The sequence below is a fragment of the Schistocerca piceifrons genome, chromosome 3 (assembly GCF_021461385.2).
Source record: "Schistocerca piceifrons isolate TAMUIC-IGC-003096 chromosome 3, iqSchPice1.1, whole genome shotgun sequence".
Lineage (NCBI taxonomy): Eukaryota > Metazoa > Arthropoda > Insecta > Orthoptera > Acrididae > Schistocerca > Schistocerca piceifrons.
The window spans coordinates 204,468,298-204,494,771 of record NC_060140.1 but is presented as its reverse complement, the minus strand read 5'-3'; the positions used below and the strand labels follow the sequence as shown (position 1 = coordinate 204,494,771).

Below are 26,474 nucleotides of genomic sequence, written 5' to 3'. Positions count from 1 at the left end.
CCAAGACAAAGGAGATTACAATGGTTCCTATGCCACTGGATTCCATATATTCTGCTTTAGTGGCAGAGGCCGTGATGCCGATGGGCCCTGAGGCACCACACAACGTCTCAGAACCTATGCGTCTTGATACCATACCCTCTTAGGCAGTGGCGGCAGGTGACCCAGCAATGTAATCTACCTCCTTGATCCCTTCATGCCCCCACTGTATACTGACAGCATGATTCCCTACTGGAATTTTAGTGGTTTTACCCATCACCTTGTTTGCTACGACAGATCTTAAACTCCTCCCCTGCCTTCTGTGTTGCCCTTCAGGAAACTTGGTTTCCAGCAACGGGGACACCCCCCCCCCCCCCCCCCCCCTGCCCTTTCTTGTTTACTGGGACTGGGGCTATTTTAAAAATTGTGCTGTTAATGATTGGTGTCAGATGGAGTTTGCCCATATGTTCTATACTCTATATATAATGAGCATGTGCCTCTTAATACAAATTTGGAGGCTGTGGCTATTTGGATAAGAGAATTTCAGAATTTTACCATCTGTAATGCTTATCTGTCTGTTGATAATGGAGTGTCCCAGAGCATATTGTCTGCATTGGTTTCTCAGCTCCCTCTGTCTTTCCTAATCTTAAGTACTTTGATGACCTTAACCATTTGTGGGGTGTAACCACAATCACTGCCTGTGGCAGATCTCAACCTCTGTCTCTTGAAAACTGGTGCCCCCACACACTTCATTGTGGCACATGGAACTTAATCGGCCATTGACCTTCCTATTTGCAACCCTACTCTTCTCCCATCCATCCACTGGTAGGTCCAAGATGACCTGTGTGGTAGTGACCACTTCCTGATCTTCCGTTCCTCCTTCAGCTTCACTGTCATGGGCACTGACCCAGATGGACTCATCACAGTGCTGACTGGGATGCTTTCACCTCCACAGTCATTCTTACCTCCCCGCTGCATGGAGGCATTAACGCAGCTGTGCAGATTACAACAGCAGCAATACTATAGGCAACTGACTTAGTAATCTTCTATTCTTTTCTTTGTGATCGGAATATAGTACCTTGATGGACTGCAGAAATCGATCGGCTGTTGGAGATCATAGGCAGGCTCTCCAATACCATAAGTGGCAGCCATCGATGGAGCACCTCATTGCCTTTAAATGGCTCCATGCCCAGGTCTGCCACATATTGAAATGGTGGAAGCAAGAATGCTAGGAATGGTATGTTTCAACCATTGGACCACATACCCATCATTCATGGGTTTGGGCTAAGATCCGACGGCCCTATGGATACCAGACATCTCTGCATTATGCTCCAGCCTCTGTGTGAGAGAATTATCGAACTGCCTTTGGTGTCCTTAAATAGTGGGTGGAGCGACTGCACTTATCTTTCACTACACACCACCTGGAGTTCTATAATGCACCATTCAATGGGTAGGAATTCTTCATTGCCCTAGGACTTTGCCCTGATACAGTCCTTGGGCCTGACTGCATCCACAACCAAATGCTCAAACACTTACCAGTGGGTTGTCAGCGTCATCTCTGTACCATCCTCACTCGTGTCTGCAGCAAGAGTGAGTTCCCATTTCAATGGGAGGAAAGCGTTGTTGCCCCAGTGCTGAAACTGCGTAAGCATCCCCTAGAGATGGACAGCTACCACCCAATTAGTCTCACTAATGTTAATTACTTGAATGTATGGTGACCCAGCTGTTGGTTTGGTTCCTTGAGTCTCGGGGTCTTCTGGCTCCGTCCCACGGCAGTTTTCGTCAAGGCTGCTCCACTGTTGATAATTTGGTTTGGCAGGAGTCAGTCATCAGGACAGCTTTCAACTGATGTCAGCACCTTATTGCTGTCTTCTGTGCCCTACAAAATGCTTATGACATCACATGACGACACCATATCCTCGCTGATTTCTCTGAGTGGCGTCTCTGGGGCCCACTTGTGATTTTTGTCTGGAACTTCTTTTCACACTGACTCATGTCATGCACTTCTGTTGATGTTGTACTGTTCATCCACAATCAGAACTTTACCTCCAAGTTCGAGTTGGTGCTTCCCACATCTCCATATCCAAGAGAATAGGGGCCCCACAGGCCTCTGTATTAATTCTCTTTCTAGTGGCCATCGACAGTCTAGCAGCATCTGTGGGGTCTTCAGTGTCGCCCTCCTTGTATGCCGACAATTTTAGTTTTTACTATTCCTCTTCTAGCATGGGTGTTGCTGAACGCTGACCGCAGGGTGCCATTTGCAAAGCGCAGTCATGGGCCCTCACTTATGGCTTTCAGTTTTCAGCTGCTCAGACTCATGTCATGCACTTCTGTTGATGTCGTACTGTTCATCCACAATCAGAACTTAACCTCGATGACAATTTACTTATTACTTTTTGGGACTGGTCTTATATGCCTGGCTTTTGTGACTTCCCCATTTTCGCCAGCTTGAGCAAAGATACTGGCTACACCTTAATACACTTTGTTGCATCAGTAACATCAGCTGGGGTGCACTACCCTTCTGCAGCTTTATAAAACCCCGATCTTTTCCCACCTTGATTATGGGAGTCTGGCAGATGATTCAGCCTCACCTTCTCCATTGCAGTTACTGCACACCACACACCACTGTGCAGTTTGACTTGCAACAGGAGCCTTTTGAACTAGCCCTGTGAACAGCCTACTCACAAAGGCTGGGGTCCCTCCATTTAGGATCAAGCACCAACAACAGCTACTCAGTTACGTTATACATGTTTGTGGCACCCCTACGCATACAAACTACTGTGCCCTTTTTCCTAGTAGGGAGATCCACCTTCCACAACAGAGACCCAGAACTGGAGTCACAATTGCAGTTCAACTACAGTGTCTCTGCTCAGGACTTCCAAATTCCCCCACTGTTTTCTCTTGTTAGGGAGCAATCAGTATGCCTCCATGGATCTGTCTCGATTTATCCTTTGGACCAAAAGAGGCAGTTGACCCCATGGTGTTTTGCTGCCAGTTTTTGGCTGTCCTCTATGCATTTCTGGGTTTGTATGTGGTATACACTGACAGCTCAATGGTCGACAGATCAACAGGTTTTGCTTACACACATGCACAGTGCAGTGAACTATGCCTCCTGCCAAATTGACGCACACTGCTGAATCGGGGGCCATCAAATGAGCCCTTAGCCATGCTTATTCTTGCACCAGCAGGATGCTTCATTCTGCAGATACTCACTGAGCAGCCGTTGGGCTATAGACCAGTGCTATCCTCATTACCAATTAATTATGACTATCCAGGATCTTCTTTCTGACCTCCATCAAGCTGCATGGCTGGTCAACTTTGCTCACATGGATATGTGAGGATCTTAGGAAATGGCCATGCTGACCGGTTGGCAAAGTTGGCTACCAGGATGCTGGTTTTGGAAATGGTGGGGCCAGAAGTGGACCTTCAGTTAACTCTGTGCCATCAATTGTTGGAGGTCTGGAACTCAGAATGGTCTGCCCCGGACTCTCCAAACTGAGGGCAATAAAGGAGACCATGACCATGTTGTCTCTCCTTCCCACTTCTTGCTGGGAATCCACTGTCCTTTGTCAGCTATGCACTGGGTACACTTGGCTGACCAATGGCCATATTCTCTGAGGTGAGAATCCACCTTAATGCCGATGTGGTGCCCGCCTGACGGTGGCCACATCTTGCTAGATTGTTCGAATTTGGCCACTTTGCGGCAATATCTTAAACTTTGCGACACACTACCTCTGGTGTTAGTAGATGATGCCAAAGTGGCTGACCTGGTTTTACATTTCACTGTTGAAGGTGGTTACTACTTGTCTCTTTGGCCTCATTGACCCCCTGAGGGTTTGAAGGGGCACTTCTCACCTGCTCTGGCTTAACAGGGCCCTCAGCAGTAATTGCTTGCCAGTCCAGCTTGCCCCTACCTTTCCCACCTTTTTATTCTTCTTATTCTTTTATGTTTGCCACTTTAAATGTTTTGTCATTCCTCAAATATTATCTTCTTGTCTGTGCTGCTCGTTTTCTTGGGGTAACAGACAGTGAGATGGTGCTGGGGGGTTGCAGATGGTGCATCTCCCACTGTATCCAATGCTCCAGGGATTTCCAGCTCATTCTGGGCAGAGCGGCTCACCCATATTACCCCCTCTCACTTCCCACCTAGTTCTCCTTGATTTTCTCTCCGTCTTATTGTATTTTGGTTACAATTGGGCTTCTCAGGACTTGCCTTTTGTATCCTTCCTCTGAGGATTATTCATAGTTCAATAAGTATAGGACAAAGGGACTGATGACCTCGCAATTTGGTGCCTTTAACTCCAACAACCTACCAATGTGCAGTGATCTGCCAGTATGATAGGTAACTGACTGTATTATAATCGGCTCATTCCAAGTGCGGGCACATCTGAGTAGGTTGGGAGCTGAGGAATTTTAATTATTTTCCGTACTCCTTGAGAAGTGCATTCTCTCTTTGAAGATCTCGTGGCACAGTGCGGCTTGAAGGTGGTAACCAGTGGAAAGGAGATGATCTGATGTATTGTCCCCAATGCTGTATTTAACTCAACATCGATTTTTCACACATATGAGCTTTTAAGTCACACCAGGGCACAGTATTTGGCAGTAAAGTAGACAAATCCTAAGGAAGAACGTCTTAGTATTGTAGCTCTTGCACTCCATAAGGTACCACTCAGCTTCTATATGGTGATATTGTACTACCTCGGATTTTGCTGCAGTTTTCTGTGTGTGTTTTGCATGACAAGGTTTTATCAAGACTTACTACTAGGTACTTTGGGAGGGCTTGGTCATGGAGGACTTGGCCATTCTATTGTTACTGGATGTGGTGCTAATCTCTACTTTTTGACGTATTCACCCATTAAACTTAGATCTGCAGAGAGTAGCTTTTCACCCACTTCAAGACTTCTCTGTTGAGTGGCCAAAGCCAAATCGTTCCCATAAATGAACTTCCTCAATTGTGTTTCAGGAAGACCAGATCTATATAAGTTGAATAAAACTGTTGCCCAAACTGAACCCTGGGGAAGACCATTCTTAAGTTTCTTTTGTTTATGCAATCAATTGCTGAGGACCACTTGGAAGCATCTCTGAGATAACATGTTGTTTGTGAGCCTCATTATTGTTTGGTATTATATAACATTTGCGAGTTTGTGTAGGAGTCCTTGTTTCTGTACTGTGTCATAGGCAGCTGCAAAATCAGCAAAAACCACTGTTGTTTGAAGTCATTGTTGGAACCCAGCTTTTATGTGAGTAGTTAAGGTAAGTTCGTGGTTTGTACAGCTTCTATTACGCCTGAATCATGTGTATTCAATGGGAATAACTTATATTTGATGGGAACAACTTAATGGATCTTTGGACTGATTTGTTAAGGATGACTTTCTAAAAGTTTGCAGCAGCAAACTCAGGAAGGCGATTGGTTGATAGCCAACAGCTTTATTTGTATATTATGGTTTTTGTTCTTTTGAAGGCTTTTAGAATGTTACCCAATAGCTTTATATTGGTGAAAAACTTTGCGAGCAATTTAAGAGTCTTGTTTCTGCAGTTGATGAGGAACTCTGGATGTATCCCATCAAATCCTGAAGTTTTGCCCTTTTTTTTAAATTTGTGTATGTGCTGCATTGGTATTGTCTAAGATGAAATCTCCATAAAGCTTACTAAACCCTTTCTTAACCATTCTTGTATGTAGCTTATACGAGGGTGCTGCGAAGAGGGAAGTTATTCTGTTTGCAGTCTGGCCTGGTGTGACTTCAGGACCTTTGTAGGTGGGGGTCGACTTCCTCCTAGTTTTCTTAAGAGACTTGATGCCACTCTACTTGACTTCTTAAAATCCAGTCTCTCTGTTTTTTATTCCCAGCACTCTTTATGAGCTTTATTTAGATGTTGAAGCACTATAAGCAGATGATACACTATTGTAGACTCTGTAAGTAGATGATGTACAATAGTACATGATGAATCACTATAAGTAGTAGATGAGTTTTACTATTTAGTAACCTGTAAACGGCTGAAGTAAAGAGGATATAAAAAGGAGAAGTGCGATAACGAGAAAAATGTTTCTGGAAACATGTAATATAAATTTTTTGTTGGGAAGTCTGTCCTCTATGTGTTAATCTGGAGTGTAGCCTTGTTCAGAAGAACGCCAAAGTTTAGATGGTTAGATCAAGTAACTGATAAAGAGGTACTCCATGTAATTGAAGAGAAAAGTGTTGTGCAGCACAACTTAAGTAACAGAAGGGACAGGTTGACAGGACACTTCATGAGATATCAGAGAATAATTAATTTGGTAACAGAGGGAAGTTTGTTGGAGAGAGAGGGGGATGGGATGAAAAATTGTAGAGGGAGACCAGGGCATGAAGGCATGACTATAGCAAAAAAATGGTCAAGTGACTTTAGGTTGAAGTAGTTTCACAGTGATAAAGAGACTTGAATCAGATAGAATTTTGTGGAGAACTGCCTCAAACCAATCTGAAGACCTCAACAACAACTAGAAATTTCATGGATTGCTGTCATTTAATGTTGATGTTCTTAATTACTGTATGTGCCTCAGAATATGATATGGATATGTTCCTGTGGCCACTGGCTTCTTTCTCCACTTAAAACTAAGTGAAACATTGGATTTAACTTAGAATTTGCCATTTGTAGTTTGAAACTAAGTGAACTATTGCATTTAACTTAGAAGTTGCCATTTGTAACTGCCTTGGTGCTGTTCAGTATGTCTTACTCAGTGGCTTACTTGAAATGTGTGAATTGAGTTTTAAAATGAGATATATTCTTAGAGTAGCACACTGAGAGGACATTTCAGAAAACATGTTGTTGTTGTGGTCTTCAGTCCTGAGACTGGTTTGATGCAGCTCTCCATGCTGATCTATCCTGTGCAAGCTCCTTCATCTCCCAGTACCTACTGCAACCTACATCCTTCTGAATCTGCTTAGTGTATTCATCTCTTGGTCTCCCTCTACGATTTTTACCCTCCACGCTGCCCTCCAATGCTAAATTTGTGATCCCTTGATGCCTCAGGACATGTCCTACCAGCCGATCCCTTCTTCTAGTCAAGTTCAGAAAACATATTTGTCTGAAAAATGTGCTCTCATTCAATTTTAGGTGTAGCTATGAATGTTCTTGCATTTATAAAATGATGTTACAATAGTGGTTTGACACTTCCACAATTGAAGACTGAATGGCAGATGAATGTTATGTGAACATAGCTTCAAAAAACTGCACTGTCTAGGAAAAAAAAAAATAAAAAATAAAATACACTTACGGCTCAGTTAACGAGTGACAGTCCTACCCTGAACTTCAGGAGTTGACACTGAGTGGAGAATTACGTACAGTTAATCATTTACAGAGTTTTCACCACCATACTTTATGATAACGCAGAAACACAACTCGAGCACATTAAAATTTCCATCACCATACTTCAGAATGAGTTTGTTTATCTTTTAAATGTCGCTGGGATGTATTTGGCTATTAAATTTCTTTAATTTTATTTAACAACTCTAATCTTGCCATTTGGTTTTGTTTTCAGAATGATGATGCTGCTGAAATCCGAGAACGCAAGAGACAAAGTGAACTACGCAGAAGGGAATCTCTTATTTTGTCACCAAACAGAAGAAACAGTACAAAGGACATTTCTCTGTCTGTTCCTGAAATATTTGCACATTACACAAACTGTTTGAAGTTGTCTGCAGAAAATGTATGTTATGAGAGGATTGCTGGGAACTTTTATAGCACAAAATATCTAAGTAGCTACTGCACGTGTTATTGACAAATAACATGTGCAGTAGCCACTTAGATATTTTGTGTTATTTGTGACAGGCTATAATTATTTTAACAACTCTTTTCTTAGAGCTAGTTGTGATGTCTGTTGCACTCCCTACTTTCTTCCTTTTTGTTGTTTTCAAATACAGATTGAAATAATTTTGTGTTGAATAAGTATACTCTGTTAATAAAGTAAAACTTAAAGTGAATTAGTTCCTATTGGATTTGTTTTAGGTGATATTTTCATTTGTAGTAGCTGTGTAATATTTGATTTGAACTATGAGCTGCATGAATGAGTTGTCACCTGTGACTGAATATATCCTTTTCTTTTAGAACAAATATGTTATAAAACAAGATTAAATTTAATGTGTTGCCAGGAAGCTGCCTGCCAGTTGCAGTTTTGCATAGTGATGTTGTGAAATAATGCAAAAAAAAAAAAAAAAAAAAAAAAAAAAAAATCAAACATCTTGCAAAATTGAGATCCTATACAGTGGAACCTTGCTTAACGAACACTTCCTACAGTGTGCAATTCACATAATGTGCAAAACAAATTGTAAAAAAATTACTTGCTTAGTGAGCGATGTTTTGCATAATGAGTGATTACAATTTAGTGCATCGTCACTAGCCATTCGCATGCAGCAGGGGAAACTTTCACCACTATGAACACCTTTCATTGTTAGTAGCAGCATATGGACAATGTCTTTAGTATGTACTGCAGTCTGGGTATAGTGTTCTTTCTGCTACCATCTTAGTACAGCTTGTGATCACACATTTTTCTAGACTTATGTTCACACAGTGCTTTTTTGTGCGCAAATTTTAATAACCTTCGTAGAATGTCCTTGAAAATAAAGCTGCAAGAAGATGACTGTAACAGAAAGAATATGACCTTAGAAATGAAACACGCGAATGTGGGGTGAGAAGTCCTGGTTTAGCACTCATATACCCTCAGCCTGCATCAACTATTTGCACTGTCCTCAAGAACAAGGACAAGGTTAAGGAGATAGATGCTTCAAAGGGAGTGACAAAAGTATATCTAAACAATGGTTTTGTATTATGGATGATGTCAGAAAGTTACTCCTTGTATGGATAAAAGAAAAGAAATTGCAAGGTGACACTATTGACAAGAACATCATTTGTGAGAAGGCAAGAATGATTTTCACCAACCTTGTTAAGAAGACTCCAGGATCATCAATGGCTGAGGAAGTGTTTAAGGGAAGCTGTGGGTAGTACAAGAAGTTTAAGAGAAGAACCGGCATCCACAATGTTGTGAGGCATGGTGAAGCAGTCAAAGGCAGCTGAAAACTTTAAGATTCTCGTAATTTCTGAGGGTTATCTGCCACAACAGGTTTTTAATTGTGACGAGACAGGTCTTTTCTGGAAAAAGATGCTGAAGCGTACATTTTTAACACCAGAGGAGAATGCATTGCTCAATCACAAGCCAATGAGAGAGCCTCTCACACTGCTATTGTGTGCCAATGCAAATGATGATTTGAAAATTTAACCACTGCTTGTTTACTATTCAGAAACTCCAAAAGCCTTCAAGAAGTGTAAAGTTTAGAAGAGCAGGCTAAATGTGATATGGAGATCCAGCGGTAAGGCTTGGGTGATGTGATCTTTTTTATGATTGGATCAATGAACTGTTTGGTCCTTCAGTGAAAAAAAAAAAATTGCTTGAGGTGAATTTGTCACTCCACGTCTTGCCTGTTATGGGCAATGCCCCTGCCCATTGTCCAGGCCTAAAAGACAACCTCTTCAAAGAATTTCAGTTCATCAAGATCCAATTTCTGCATTCCAGCACCTCTCTGTTATTATAGCATATGGACCAGCAGATATTTCTGACATTAAGAAGCTCTACAATAAAGCACTCTTCGACCATTGCTTTGAGTTGACTGAAGCTATCAATTTCACTGTGAGAGTTTTGGAAATACATCAATACCATTGCCTGCATCAAGATGATCGAGAAGGCATAGGAAGAGGATACCAAGATAACTCTCACTTCTTTGTGGAAGCAGCTTTGGCCGGAGTGTGTTGTCAAATGTGACTCTCAGGAATTTGTGTCAGTACTTGTCGAGCCTGTAATCAACGAGATTGTCTTTGGCTAAGTGCATGCGACTAGAAGTGGATAATAATGAGATTGTGGTAGATCACAGCCAAGAAATGACCAACTTATGCAGTTGCAGTGTGTTTCACAGCAGGAAGTTGTGCAGAGTTCTCCAGAGGAGGAGGAGGAGGAGGAGGAGGAGGAGGCAGAAGAGGTGGTAACAGCAAAGCAGCAATCTTCTGGCCCAATAAGAGAAATGCTGAAAGCTTGGGAATTAGTTGCATCATACAGTGAAAATCATCATCTCAATAAAGAAGTGCCTACATGTGCTACAAATTTATTTGATGATAATGCTGTTCACATTTTCACCAAGTGTTGAACCATCAGCAGAAAAAAATGACTATAGATAACTTCCTAGTAAAAAAACAATTAGTTACGTATCGTGAATAATAAAATATATAATCCTGTATGTATAATTTTCTTTGAATAAATGACATGAATAAGATAAAACTGTAAGTACTTTTTCTACATGGAACACGTCATTGTATTTTACGTTAATTTATGTGGGATAAATTGTTTTTCTTAACAAGTGTTTTGCGCTATGAGTAAGGTTCTGAAACAAATTATGCTTGCTATGCAAGGTTCCACTGTATTTTATTCATAGGAGGAGACATGGTGCAAAACCCCATGTGTGTTGAATGTCAAAATCTGAATAATGAAATTAATTATGGGCAGGCACACTCCCTTAAGACCAAGCTACATTACTGTAGGCGAATGGGTTAATAAACACAATGAAATTTTAAGGCCCTAGCTGGGGTTTCTAAAGGGGGGAACTGCCTAATATTAAAATGTAAATATTTAAGGCGTTAACACCCTTTGGGGGGTACACAGTTCTTTCACAAGCCTGTGCGTGGTGCTCATGGGGCCCTGATGTATTGCAGCCCATTCTTCCTTTGCAGGCTGCATTTCTTCCCCGTGCCCCTCCCTCCCTGTCCTTGCTCCTTCCCCGGTGTCAATGTTCTTACTTATGCCAACCTGGCTATCCACCAGGTTTCCTGTATTCCTTGCAGTTTGGTTCGTCTTGCCTATCTTTTTCATCTTTTGCATTTTTCGTCCCCCTTAGGGGTTTGACCTTCACTTCTAAATTTTCTCTCTGTAGTGTGAACCATTTGGGGAAGAACTCCCTCCCTAGGAGCTGTAAGGTGGATTCCTCTCTCCCCTTCCTTCCTCTCTTCCTTCCCAGCTATAGCCCCCCTCCAACCCACTAGATCACCAGCACTTGTAGCCAGTCTGTGTGATGAGGCTGTTATGTGCCCATCTTATTGAGCTCTATGACAATACAGGCATCACACTTCTGATACCTTAGCTTTTGCCTGCCCATGTATGCCTAGAAGTGGTTGCTTGTCATTTCTGAGCATCGGAACTCCTGGCATCAGCCACTAAGCCAGACAGCCCTTGCTGTGGCTGGGTGGTGCTGTTGTGCAGAGCCCCTGATTGGAGTGGGTGGTATCAAGGTGAATGATTTGTGTATGAACTGTATCAAGCTCCAAAAATCAGACAGTTCTTCTACAGCCATTTCTTCGGCTGGCAACAGATCATTGAATACTGCTTCTTATGACCCTGCATCCTTTCCCTGTCTACTCCCTGGGAGGAGGGTCAGACTCACCAGATTGGGGTGAAACATTTCTGTACTGGGGTGGACAGGGAAACATTCATTGTCACAAAGCTGTTATTTTTTGTGGAAAATATCGAAGACTTGTTTGGCAAAGTAAAGTGTCTCGGCAGGATGTGGTTAGGTTCACTTTTGATTAAAACTTCTACTGCCCATCTGCAGCTGTTCATGCTTGTGATCATCTTGGGGATGTCATGGTGTCCATTACACCTCACGAGTCTTTGAATATCATTCAGGGGATCATTTCTCGTAGGAACCTCATCCTTCAAACTGATGAAGAACGATGGGGCGTTCATTTTGTTTGCCTTGTGCAGAAAAGTCATAAGGGCAATTGCACTGATACTGCTGCCTTTATTCTGGCTTTCGATGAAGATACTCTCAAGCTTATATGTTATCAGTGTGATGTGAAGCCGTACGTCCTGCCACCCAAGAGGTGCTTTTGGTGCTCGCATTTCAGGCACATGTCATCCCAGTGTACAGTGGACCCACTCCATAAGGGGAGCCCTCGCATTCTCGTGACTGTCACTCTCCACATTCACCAGATTGGCTGGCTAATAAGAAAGAAAAGTAGATACAAGATTATAAGTCCCTTGATCATTTAGCTTACACTGAGGCTCATAAGAAATATGTCTGACTTCATCCTGTGTTGATGACTTCTTCTTTTGCCTCTCTTATGTTCTTTCCTCCTCCGCCTTCTTCCTTACCCCAGTCCTGTACCCCTCTCCTCTCCCCCTTCACAGTGGTTCCTACACTCTCCCTTCCGGGTGCCGCTCCCCCTCCTGGCCGAAGGGGTGTTCCTCTTCTTCGTTACCTGCCAGTGATAGGACTCCCTCCTGGGGCCGCTCCCATTGGCATCTGTTAGGCCAGAGTCTTGTTCCCACAATTTAGCCATGGGACACAGTCTGTGCGCCCCAAGGTTGTCTGCTCTCTTTCAGTTCTGGATCTTACCGAAGGCCGCTCTCCCTCCATGCCCTGACCTCCTCAGCCTGTGAAGAAGAAGAAGAAGAAGTCCCTGGACAAGGTCCCCCTCCACCCCCCACCACTGATAGCCCCAGAGGTGTCATCTCCTCCCTTACAACCTGAGTCTTGTTCTTGTTTATTGATGTCAGCTGATTCTTGTTGGTGCTGGATGATGACCCAGTGGCATGATGGGCTCCAGCCTATTCACTACCTGTTTGGATACCCACTCTGTGCTTATTCAATGGAACTGTGATGGATACTGCCATCACCTCCCAGAGTTACAATCCCTTATTGCCTTTTACTCGGCATCTTGTGTTGTTCTCCAGGAATCTCATTTTACTGATGTTCCCTCATTGACCCTTCATGTGTTTCTTGCTCTCTGTTGGAACTGGGTTGGTCCTTTGTGGCTTCCATTGGTTCATACATGTATTGTTACTACATGGATCCGACTTCGTACCACATTGGAAGCAGTTGGTGTCCGGATCCACTTGAAATCTGTGGTCATGGTTTGCAATCTCTATCTCCCTCCTGACTGGCCACCTACATCTGCTGCCCTAACTGCCCACCTTCAGCAACACCTCCCTCCCTCCCCTTGTCAGGCAGAATTCTACAATGAACTTTTCACTGAATGGGAGCTGCTTCTGGTCCTCTCCCGTTCCCATGATTCAGCTCCTGGCCCTGATTCCATCCATAACAAATCGCTTCAGCACCTCAATCCTCCACAATGACAATATCTCGTCCAGGTTTTTAACCGTATTTGGCTGCAAAGTATTTTTCCCTCTCAATGAAGAGACAATATTGTGGTTCCTGCCCTTAACTCTGGCAAGGATGTCTCATCCCTTGATAGTTACCAGCTAGTCAGCCTGACCAATGTCTCGTGTGAGTTACTAGAATGGGTGGTGGCTTGTTGGCTCATGTGGTTCCTTGAATCTTGGACCTTCTGTCTCCTTACCAGAGCAGCTTTCAGGATGGATGATCTCTGATCAGTTATTGTGTCCCCTCCAGGGCCAGATTTATGGCTTAACATCAATTCCTTTTTGCTCAATCTTGGGCTGACTTTTGGGAGGCTGCCCCCCTGCCTAATAAACTTTGTGCAATCCAGGAAACTCCCACCACATGTTATTCTTCCCTCTGCCTCTCCTGACAGGAATCTACCATCCTCTGCCATCTTCATATTTGCCATACTAGGTTGATGCATGGTTTTTAATCCTGCAATGAGCTGTCTTCCTTTGCAGTTGTGGGACTCCCCTCATGGTGATTCATATTTTACTGGACTGTCCCCACCTTTTGGTCCTTCGCAGTAAATATGCCTTCCCACCTTCCTTATCACAGCTTTTAGTGGATGACCTGTGCATGGTTATGTTTGTCCTTGGTTTTCTTCACGAACGTGAATTGTCCTCTCAGGCTTAAGTTCCTCTGGAATTTGAGTCCCTCAGTCAGCGTAGACATTGGTTATGGAGACCTTGACCTTGCCTCCACACCAGCCAGGTTCTCCCCACCTTTTCTCACTGTTTTGAGTGGTGTGTTGTTCAGTTTTGTTTTCCATTTTCTTATGTCTTCTTCCCCTGGTGTTGTCCCCATTGTATTGTGATAATTGTGTGGTGTGGGTGTCGGGGTGAGTCAGTAGTGGTGTTGGTGCCCCACCATGCGTAGCGTTTCTGAGGTGCCCCTGCTATCGTCATTTTCACCCACCCCACTCCTGTTCTTTCATCTTTCTACTGCCCTGACATCCCTTTTCCCTCTTTGTGTGCCCATTGTCCCTTCCCCTTAACTGGACTGTGCTCTTTGTGTCATTCCTCCCTTGATTTCTACCATCCTAGGTCACGGGACCGATGACCTCACTGTTTGTTTGACCCCCCCTCCCCCACGCCCAGCCAACCAACTAACATAAGTTGTTAACAAAAACGCAATATGAATAAGTATATAAATTTATTCGAAACCCAAATATGGAGATGCATATGGCTATCTGGCACTAAATGAAGTTAAAGTATAATATGTACCAAGAGCTCCAAATAATTGCAGTGCTCAAAATGAATTCTGATCAGGGCTTTTCCGAACATATTGGTAATGCTATTACTGTTCACTGTAAATTACAAGTGAAAGATCAACAGATGTTGGGTCCATCTCTGGCTCTTTGAAGTGCGATGCTACGATTGGGCTTCTGGAGACAGGAACATTGGGTGCCAAAACGGCCACTACAGTGGCAACTGCTGCCTGCAGAGATGTGTCAGCAACAAGATTCCCATTGAAGTCTTCTCTTATCTATCAGAAATGAGCAGCCTGCTCTTTTCTTCTCGCCAAGACAATCTGACCACCAATGATTTTACAAACCCTCTCTCTGCAAATGGAGCAATGCTTTTTCTGCAGAGATCCTGCCAAGAGTGTGTCTCACATAAAAACTCCAGTGACTTCCATAACCTCATCTCTTCTCAAAAAAACTTACCCTATGTGATCTGGTCTCCTTATGTTACAAATATCTTTATTAATTAGTATTGGTTGTCATCCAGCAGTTAGCATCACTTTCCAGGACCTGAGAAAGTTAAGAACTGTGTCTGTGGCTAGCTCTAATTCTGTGGCCTCTTCATGTTTTTTGGAAAGCTGGAGATTCTTATCTGCTGAAGGCACTATTCAAATATGGTAGACTGCCTGCCTTCTTCTGATATAAGTGTTTCTCTCACCCGACAGCTCTGCTTGCCCAGCCAGAGTGGGAATGTGCTGTAAAACTAAATAAAAGCTGCTGTCTTCTGGGGGACTGCCTGACAAAGCAACATTCACCTGGCCAACACACTTCTGCCTACCTGCAGCCTGACCAGACTCCATTCTCATGAATGTCAGTGTCCCTGCTACATTCCAAGCCCCATTTTTCTGCCAAACCCCACATCGCCTGTCCTGAGTCGGTTGTGTGTGTGTGTGTGTGTGTGTGTGTGTGTGTGTGTGTGTGTGTGTGTGTGTGTGTGATACCCGAATTCTCTCAGAAAAGTGAAGAACAGTCCCACACCAAGTTAAATGTAAAAATTCCAATTAACACAAGAAGGGTCACTGCCATCATATTTACTCTTCAAATCTATTATTTTTAGATCCTGCCTCCTCATTATCCTCTATTGAAATTGATTATCATATTGAATGAAAGGAGAAAAGATCGAACAGCTTGCTGCCTTTTAGTAGTGAAACAGACAGTATAACTTGTGTGATGCAAGCCAGAGATAATGTTGGCAGTTTGTTCATGTGATGTTACCTAGTTTTTGCTGCATCCCCCTGCTGTCATGAGATACTGCCAATCTTTGAACTGTTCGTAAAGAGTAGTCAATTAAGATATGTAGCTTTTCATTATTATTCTCTTATGCATATCCTTCAATACCAACATCCCTATGTATTTCAATTCTCTGGGAGAGAGTGTGATCTGGACATTATAAATTAAAATCATGACCAGGCTAACAAAATTATTAGTTGTGTTTTACCAGGTAGAGCAAATGAGTCCTCCTCCACCTCTGAAAGATAAAACAGAAATGGAATCTGAAAAGTAAGGTACTTTGTACTGCAAATGCTGAAAGGCTTTCGAATGTTGTTGATAAACTTAAGGTACTTGTAAATTTTTAGTAAAAGCAGATCTTGATGTTAAGACAAACTATATGTTGCAACAGGCATTAAAACTAGAAAATACTTTTGAGTTATGAAACTGTCAGATGTCGCAGTCAGAGCTGAACAGTGCAAAATTAGATGGATTGAGTCGATGAAGTAAGGCATAGAAGTAGATGAGGGCCACACAGGCATAGGAATGGCTCTGAGGTAAAGCCAGCTGATTCATTTGATGAAGTAATTGGTGTAGTCATGAAGCAATGGACCACTGATCATAGTGACAGAAATTCATTATGAAATTATATTTTGTGAACCAATTTAACATATTCTAGTTTTCTGGCGAACACATTTAATAATACTTCATTATGTATTGTAAGCAGCTGACTTTCCCAGCAAGCTGCCGCGATCCACTTTGCCACATCCTGCTTAAACGAGATTACACAATAGTGTATGGACCAGCTTTAAATGTGTAATTGATGTGGCAGTGGTTTGCTTATCAACTCTAATATAGTTTTGTGTGATTTTCCTAAATTACTTGAGGTGAATGCTTTGCTGGTTCCTACAACAAGACCACAGTGTGGATTAATTGCACTACTGCCTAATTTGTAATTATGTTAGTGAAATGTGAAACTATAACCTTTGTAATTTCTTTCTTGCAACACATTTATTTGCCCAGCAATCACCTGTTGGTTTTTGGCTTTATCATGTTGGAGGTTGTTCGCTACCATACTTCATTTTTAACAGAAAATATTAGCTGAATATAAATTAGATTGATTCTCACACTGTGCCTTATTCTTCGCCACAAGCTTCATAAATAGATGTTTAATGAAGCTGTTAGCATGCCTAATTTTTTAAAATAGTTATCTGTGAAGTTGAGGATGGACATCGGATATTAGACTCACAGCCTGTTATGTGTAGTGAATACTTTGTATCTATTTTCAATTTTTGTAGTTCTGTCATCCTCAATTGCACATTAGATTACGGAATGCTGATAATTTTTATTTTGGACCACTTAATTATGAGGCCTTTTTTTTTTTTAAATAAGGTCCATTTGAACATAAGTACACAATGAAAGGTTATTTCAAAAAAGTGAATTTATTTTCAGAAAGTACATACTTCACTCTATTTTTTGACATAATTGCCAAGTTTGTTCAAACACGTGTCATACCTCTCAACCAATTTTAAAATACCCTCTTCATAAACATTTGCCGCCTGCTCCGATAACCAAGAGTTCACTGCTGTTTTCACGTCATCGTCATCATTGTAACGATTGCCACTGAGGTGTTGTTTGAGTTGGAGTAACAGATGGTAATCGCTCGACGCTAGATCAGGACTATAGGGTGGATAGTCTAAAACTTCCCAGCCAAAACTGTCCAATAAATGACTGGTCTGACCTGCAGCGTGAGGTCTTGCATTGTCATAGAGAAGGACAATTCCCTTTGTCAGCTTGCTGTGTCTTTTGTTTTGAATCACTCTGTGTAGCTTTCTCAGGGTTTGGCAGTATGCTTCGGCGTTGATAGTGGTTCCTTGTTGCATGAAGTCGACCAGCAAAACACTATGCCTATCCCAAAACACTGACACCATGATTTTGCACTGGGCCAGAGTCTGTTTGGCCTTCATCTTTACAGGAGAGTGTGTGTGTCTCCATTCCATGCTCTGTTGCTTTGATTTGGGCATGATATGCGAAACCCATGTCTCGTTTCCAGTTATGATCTGACTCAAGAAACCGTCACCTTCTTCATGATAACGAGTCAAGAACTTCATCACACACTAAAATCTTTGGTTTTTGTGATCCTCTGTTAGGAGTTTTGGGACCCAACGGGAGCACAGTTTCCCAAACGTTAGGTGTTCAGAAACAATGTTGTAAAGCACTGATTTAGGCACTTCAGGAAATTCTTTTGAGAGACCTGTTATTTTCAAGCACCTGCTCTCATGAATACTCGCTTCAATTGAAGCCATCAAATCGTCTGTAATCAAAGCAGGGCGACCGGAGTGGTCCTCATCATGGACGTTGTCATGAACATCTTTGAATTCTCGTACCCACTTACCCACTTTGCTTTCACTCATAACAGTATCACTGTACACTTTGCAAATTGGTCGATGAATTTCTGCTGCAGACAGGTTCCTTGCTGACAAAAACCATATCACTGAGAGAACCTCACATGCGGCGGGCGAGTTGATAGACTTAAACAGTTTGAAAGCACAGAACAGAACCGTACAGGTTAGCTACAGAGCTGAAACTGAGCACAGTTGTTCCCAAGGCATGCTGGTACACGACACGCACGCTCGTGGTATGCACGCAAACTACTAGTGCCTGCATCAAAACAGGCCTTACTTAAAAATCACGCCTCGTGCAACTGAATGAAACACTATTTTTGCACCATATGTGTTTTACCTTTATTCTTTGCTAGGCATCTTCAGTGGCTTGGACTACGTAAATATTTCTGTTTACACTAATTACTTTACATTTAGGATGTAGTAGGTAGAGGTTATAAACAGTTCTGGCTCATTTTGCTTTTCTATCATGCAGTAATAATTAAAAGTTCTAGTTAGAGATTTCATGGATGTTAATCTACATGTTGTGTCTTTGTTCCTTAGTTGTTGCTGTCCTGCTTCTTATAACTGCCATTACAAATATTGTTTTCAGATTTCACAGCACTAGGAACTGAACACTTCATTTTATTGATTTGTTTTGGTAGTTGTTGCCAAATGAATGGCATCGCTAATTATGGAATGTTATTGCCAACTATTGAGTGTACAGAGTGTCTGTATTGATGTGTGTTTGTTCGTTTATCACATGTCTGTCCTCAACAATGGCTGTATGGATGTGGTAGTTTTCTTCTTGCATTTGTATAAGTTTCTTGTGGCTGTTTATTATGATTTTCATGTGGTGTTCCATGTTTGTAAGATGGTGGTTGTAGTGTTTTAAGTGCTCTGCATACAACACACAGTGACAAATATCGTAAAGGAACAGGGCTTCCAAATAGCATATAAAACTGTATAAACCCTCCAATCAAACGTAAGCCACCCAACAATCAAGATCAACAAAGTCCAGGGATCGGGAATATGCAAATGTGGATGTCACAATTGTGATGCAGTATACATAGGTGTGACGTGGAGGAATTTTAAAACCCAGTTCAAAGTACACATTAGGTGTTGGATGCTGGGAAGAAACCATTCCATATTTGAAGTGCACTTAAAAAAAATCACAATCACTATCCTACAAACATATAAGGAGACGTAAAAATAATCAGAATAAACAACCATGACAAATACCTGACACAGATACAGGGAAACTGCAGTGTCCATAAAGCCATTGTTGAGAACAAACATCATAATCCAGCAAACATATGTCAATACAAACTCTCTAGTGAACCTACTAAAGAAAAAATAATATAAAAATTATTTCACTTGTACTTGCAACCTATATTAACACAAATACATATATTCTCTCTCTCTCTCTCTCTCTCTCTCTCTCTCTCTCTCTCTCTCTCTCTCTCTCTCTGTCACACACACACACACACACACATACACACACACACACACAGATCACAAAATACATTAGACAGTTGCCGGTAACATTCAGTATTTGGCAACATTAACCAAACTATGCATCAAAACTCAAAACTGAATATTTAGTTCTTAGTGCTGTTGAGTCTAAAACAAAATTTCAAATGGCAGTTATAAGAGCAACAGTGATAACAAAGGAACAAAGACACAACATGTAGACGAACATCCATGAAATCTGTAAGTATAGCTTAAAAATTTTAACTGCATCATGAAAAGCAAAAAGTGGCAGAATTGTTTATAACCTATACATACAATGTTCTGAATGTAAGCTAAATGGTGTAAACGAAAGTATCTACATCTTACAGGCAACTGAACATGCCTTGCGAAGAATAAAAGTACAATGCAGATGGCACTAAAATTGTAATTAGACAGTTCCAAAATAAAAATTATCTGTTTGGAATTGCTCCAGAAAGTGATTCCACATTACTTAAATGACTGAAAGAAAGCTATTTTTTTTCTAATGCTTTAGACACCAAAATTAGCAATTATGTGTAGGACAGATATTGCTGAATTCGAGCATTTGAGAAGCCCTGTAATAAAGGATTGTCAATTGAGATCTGTGATGTGTGATTTCCAATTAAAGTTATGATCAGTATCCACAGGAGCTTAGAACAGTCATTTTTTGTGTTTCCTTTACCCCATGCTGTATTGCTACTGATGATGATAAAGCTCTTCTTGTACAGAATTGAAATGAACTGTGTTTTTTCTAAGTTAAGTGATAGACCTTTTGCTGAGAATCAGTCAGTAATACTTAACGAAGATTTCATTTTTTGTTGTTGCAGCTGTGTTAGTCTTGATTATGAAGTGTGCATCATCATCAAAGATTTATACATAGCAAGAACTGGAGTGGTCCCAGAATTGAACCCTATGGAATACCAGTAGAAATTTGTTTCCAATCAGAATAAGATCCACATGAGAGCAACATGAGCTAACATGAATTTTTGTTTCCTATTAGTTGTATATGAAGTGAACCACTTAGTATATCCCAAAAGTAATGTTTCTCCAAAAGAATTTGTTTGCACAGTCAAATACCAATACAAAAATCCCAGTTAGTGAAATCTTGTCATTCAGGTATTTTAATACACTCAATGAAATTTTAGAAGCATGTTCAGTGAAGACAACTCTTCTGAAATCCAAATTATGACTGTTTAAGCATCTTATATTTGCAAATATGCTTAGTCTTTCTTTAACACATTACCTTTTCCAAAGTTATGCTAACTACTTAAGCCCCATCCTATTCTATTATTTGCTCCTGTGAATGTGTACGTGTTATGCAGGTCTTGGAGTCACTCATGTCCATCTGGAAAGTATTTACTGAGGTTAACGAAGACGATATTGGCCTGATGTACTCAATGATGCCCTTTAGCTAAACTGCCTAAAGGATTGTCCTAAGAAATACCAAACTAAGATCAGCTTGAAGATGCCTAAATAAGGTGAAACGTGTAGTTGATAAATAAATAAAAAAACTAAAATTGCAACCAAGACTGTTTTCAACTAATACTATTAAACACTGGTTTGCTGATTCATGCCACAGATGGATTGGAAGAATTTCTTTTCCAAAGTTTTGGAGAAGAAAGTCAGTAGTGAAATAGTTTCATTGTTATTGATGTCTGTCTTACAAAATATCTCAAAGAGGCATCTAACAATGGTGCACTTTAGTCTGTCTGCAAAGATACTTTGTACCTGAAATATTATGAACTGTGTGAAATGTTTAGCATTTAAGAAAGGTAATTACAATCCTGATTCCCCTGGAGTAAGTTGGCGTGATCGTTGTTATTGATTAAATGCTTGTGATACTGATTGTCACATACAATTCAATGCTTTATATTTTGCACCAGTTCCTCAGTTACCATTAGAAAGTGATTGTTAAAGGAGCTTGCAGTAGTAGGTCTGGTGTTGTGGACCATTTAGTCATTATATTTAATTACTATACCATCTTGTTCCTTGATAGACTATCCCACTTACCACCTTAATACAAGCCATAGTGTTTTGATTTTATTTTCAGAATTAATTTTCTCTTACATAAAATGCAAGCTTTTCAATTCTTCTCAATAAAGAATAATAGAGTCTATAATATGAAAGCAGATGCATACCTGTGCTTATCCTCACCATTTAGTATAGTTCTGTCACTCTGTTATGTGATACTTGAATATATTTGGTTAGCCAAGATTTCTTTGATACACCACTGGTGCCATATTTCACATTTCTCTCTCAGGAGTTCAAGTCTGAGAGAAATTTATTTACAAACGCGTTAAATTTATTATTTACATTCTTTGCCTTACAGGCCTTATTCTAGATTATGTTTCACAGGTTACTTCTGAAAGTGTCTGTTATGAGTTCATTCACTGTTCTACTTGGTTTCCTAATTAACAAGTAATTAAGAAAAACTGTTAGGGTTCTAAAATCTGCACAGTTGTGGTGGGACCAAGTGAGATGGTATAGTGGACTCACATTCGGTAGGATAGCGGTTCAAATCTGAATATGACCATCCAGATTTTGGTTTTCTGTGGTTTGCCTAAATCACTCCAGACAGATGCGAGGATGGTTGGATGGGCATGGGAGATTTCCTTCCCCATTTTTGGTATATTCAGAGCTTTTGCTCCCTCTTTAATGGCCTCAATGTCGACTGGATGTTAAACTCTAACGTTCCTTCCTTCTCCTTTAATTCTGGTGGCAAGAATTGCAACCGAAGTTAGACTGTAAGTGATACATAAAATTTTAATATCATGTTTTGTTCAGATGCCTTCAACAAATTAATATTGAGATCACAAAATTTTATTTGCTTCCTGTGCTAGGCAAGTGACATAAGAGTCTTTCAAATTTTTCTAAGAACTTCTCAAAATTTTCAGTAGGGATCGGCAAGGCATAATAATTATAACATTTGATGTATTGGTATTAATGTCTATTTCTAATACTAGGAGATCATTTTTGCTTGTGCAGAATTGTTTAATAAGAGTTCCTGTGAGATTAAGACTTTCTGTGAACAAATTGTAGGCTTGTTCAGCCATTGTCTCTGCTGTGTGTGCTGTGGTTGAGTTTCAACCATTGAGTAGTACGCTGGCATCATTAGTGAACACTAGTTTTTGCTACATGAAATACTTTTACTTGTGTACTATATCTTCAGTTTTCAGTCTTGAGATAACAATAATCATTGTGTGTTCATTTGCTTTGCCCATAGCTGGTTAGTCTCATAAAACAAGTGTATCCACAACTGCATTTTATGTTCATTAGTGTCGTGCTTTCCTTATGTGTGGAACATAGTAAAATGAAAAGTAAAGTAATGATTTTTATTTCAACAGAAAATAAACCAGAAGAATGCATTTCATCTGCAGCTTATTGACTTCATGTCATCTATGCTCAAGAAGAAAGATGCAAGGATGGAAAACTTCCAGGTATATTTAAGTGTGCCATGCCTTAAACAAAATAATTTGATGTTTTAATAAACGTTAATTTTGGAGATTGATTTGTATTAGAAAGATGTTCAGTAGTCTCTATTTTCTTTTTTAAGTTTATATCTCAGTGCAGTTAATTGCTCCTTCAAGCATTAAATAAGATAGCTGTGTTTAAAAGAATTTGCAGAATGGTAATGCTATGAAGTGAAACTATATTTTTGTTGTTGTTGTTGTTGTTGTTGGTGGTGGTGGTGGTGGTGGTGGTGGTGGTGGTGGCGGCGGCCTTCAATCTGAAGACTGATTTGATGCGTGTCTCCTCACTAGTCTGTCCTGTGCAAGCCTCTTCATCTCAATAACCACTGCAACCGACAGCCCTGTAACACTGCTTACTGTATTCATACCTGGGCATCCCATTGCAATTTTGACCCTCCAGACCTCCCTCAGTTACGAAATTGAATATTCTCTGTTGCCTCAGGATGTGCAACATCAACTGATCCCTTCTTTTAGTCACGTGGTGTCATAAATTTCTCTTTTCCACAGTTTTATTCGACGCGTCCGCATTCGATATTTGATTGCCTGTCTAATCTTCAGCATTCTTATGTAGCACCAAATTTCAAAAGATTTTATTCCCTCTTTTGCGAACTGTTTATCATCCATGTTTCACTCTTATACCAGGCTCAACTCCAGACAAATACCTTCAAAAAAGGCTTCCTAATACTTAAGTTTATATTTGGCGTCAACAGATTCTTCTTTTTCAGAGATGCTTTTCTTACTTCTGCCTGTCTTCATTTTATGTTCTCTCTATTTCAACCACTACTTTTACAGATTCATTTCCTAACCTTGTTTCTCAGAATCACTTGATTTAATTCAACTATACTCATTTAACCTTGCTCTAGTTTTGTTCATGTTCATCTTATAATCTCTTTTCAAGACACTAGCCATTCCGTTACACTGCTCTTCTAAGTCCTTCCTGTCTCTTGACAGAATTACTATGTCATCAAGGAACCTCAATTTTGTTATTTGTTCTCCCTGAACTCTCAATTTCCTTTCCAAATGTTGCCCTAGTTTCCTTTACTGCTTGCTCAATGTGCAAGTTGAATAATGTGGGGTTATGCTACAGTCCTGTCTCAATCTCTTCTCAACTATGTTTCCCTTTCATATCTTTCGGCTCTTATAATTGCAGTCTAGTTTCTGTACAGGTCGTAAACAAGCTGTTTCTAAACCAACAAATGCTAGAAACATAGATTATATTTTTGTCAACTTACCTTCTAAGATTAAACATAGTGTCATTATTGCCTCATGTGTTCCTACATTTCTTTGGAACCCAAATTGATCTTCTCTGAGGCTGGCTTCTGCCAGTTTTTCCATTCTTCTGTAAATAATTTTTGTCAATGTTTTGGAACCACTAAACTGATAGTTCACCTGCGTTCACACCTATTAGTATTACATTCTTGACCTTAAAGTTTTCTGGGGATAGTACTGTGTCACTGATAAGGCCAACATTTTGACCATGGCCACATTCTGATGAGTCTGCTGGTCTATTTTGTTGTTGAGGGCCTGTTATATTTGGTCATAAATGCTCTACTGAGCATGACATTATGGCATTATTGAAGTCTTGTAATGGAAGGAGGAATAAACTTTATTGTAACTGATTTCCTGTGGTCGAGGGAGTGAGGATCTGCTGCTGAGTATTGTCTCTTACAGGGTGTACCATGACTGGTAGTCATGGGCAAATGGGTTTCTGAATTTTGTTTAGGTGATGCTGGACATAGACTGTGTGGCAGTAGCTGCTTGCTGGTACTGCTCCCATCTCGTGTTATTAGTGTAGCCAGTTGGGCTGAGCCAAGATGGTGCAAGCCTAAGGCTATCCTCTTTATTCATGTTCTTAGGAAGTTTTAATTTTTCAATGGTCTCTCTGATCTTGTGTTTTGCCATCCCTTGCTGTTTGGCAAGCCTGTTGATTTAGTTGAATTTTATTTTCTTGCCACAGTCGTTCTGGCGTTTGGCCACTGCAGGTTTGTTGTGCTGCCCAAGTTAAATGCAGTGCTTGTGCTTTCGTATGTGCATTGCCCCTGACCTGCTGGTTTCGGCTATGTAACTTCTCCACACTCACAGTCCACCTTTACACATCTGCAGTGTGGAGAGTATCTATCTAGTCCTTGGCATATCCCAGCACATCCTGGATTGTGTGGGTGCTACCCCACAGTCAGTGACACACTTTGCATAACCATGGTGCTGGCTGCAGTCGGTCAATTCCTGTCTGTCTTGCATTCTTTTATCCATTATCAAGGATGTGCAGATCTATCTTGGGTTTTAATCATTGACCAAGAAGGTTTTTTGCAGCCTTTAGAGCATCGCTTAAGCATTGCGTGTAAATTGTCAGAAAATGTGTAAATACCTGTCTGTATGTGTTTGCTTCCGACATACTGTGTGCCTTAGTGTCTGTCTGTATGTGTTTGCTTCCGACATACTATGTGCCTTAGTGTACCATCCTATATACTTCCACACTTAGGAATTGAATCACACCATTCTTCTGTAATTTGGGTGTGAAGTGGATTTTCTCATGCATTTTGTTCAAGTACTCATGAAAACTGTGTAGCTCCATCTATGTAATGAACATGTCGTCCATGTATCTGACCAAGCAACATGGGTGTGAAGTAGGTGAGCAATGTGCTGTTGCTTCAAAGGCCAGCAGGGATATGTCTGCTGTTAACAGGGATAGAGGAGAAATGGCAGTTAAGCCATCCATATGCTCGTAGTATTTTGCTTGCTATTTTTAGTATGTTTAAGACAAACATAAATCAGCTAGCTCACATATATCTTGTGGGACATGGTCTTGATGTGAACAGTTTCATCTACTGACAAGTTTGTAAATAGTGACTTTATGTCAAAACTGACTGTATGTCTGTGGGTAAAATTGTTCCTCCTTTTACACTTTCCATAAATCAGGTGGATTTCTTCACAGAAGAGTCGGTTTTGCCAACTAGAGTTCTTAATTTGCAGGCTATATATTTACCAAGTTGTATCTAGGAGAATATCTTGTACTCCAGGTGAAATAGTTTTGTCAAAGAATTAATACTGCCATTTTTACTATTCGAACGGTATCAGAAGTGAGTGATTGTTCGACACCAAAATTAGTCTACTTTGCTTATTTTCATTCACTATTGTTGTATGGTATTATATTTTGGGGTAACTTTTCTCATTCTGAAAGGATATTTTTGGCTCAGTAACGAGCAGTTCAGCCAATAAGTGGTGTTAGTTCACGAACCTCTTGTCGACCTCTGTTCACGAGTCTGGGTATTTTTGACATTAGCCTCTGAAAACGTGTATTCCTTATTGTCATTTCTTGTTACCAATGTTAGTTTATTCACAAGAATAAGCAGCTTTCACTCGGTTAATACTCGGCAGAAATCAAACCTGCATTTGGATCGGACTTCCTTAATTCTTGTGCAAAAAGGTGTGCAGTATACTACTGCATCCATTTTCAGTAAGCTGCCACTCGAATCTTAGCAGTAATCCACGTGCTTCCAAATCAAAA

At 40.7% G+C, this 26,474-nt stretch overlaps 1 protein-coding gene across 2 annotated transcripts in view; it reads left to right on the top strand.

Moving 5' to 3' along the window:
- LOC124788350 (condensin complex subunit 2) overlaps positions 1 to 26,474 on the top strand; it is a 193,444-nt gene that overhangs the window by 27,801 nt on the left and 139,169 nt on the right. The window contains exons 2-3 of one of the 2 annotated variants that reach the window (XM_047255611.1): positions 7,493 to 7,660; positions 22,844 to 22,936. In XM_047255611.1, the coding sequence (XP_047111567.1) occupies positions 7,493 to 7,660; positions 22,844 to 22,936 (261 nt within the window). Of the gene's footprint in view, positions 1 to 7,492; positions 7,661 to 20,846; positions 20,978 to 22,843; positions 22,937 to 26,474 lie in introns of those variants that run through there. The other variant, XM_047255612.1, reaches the window with a different exon arrangement.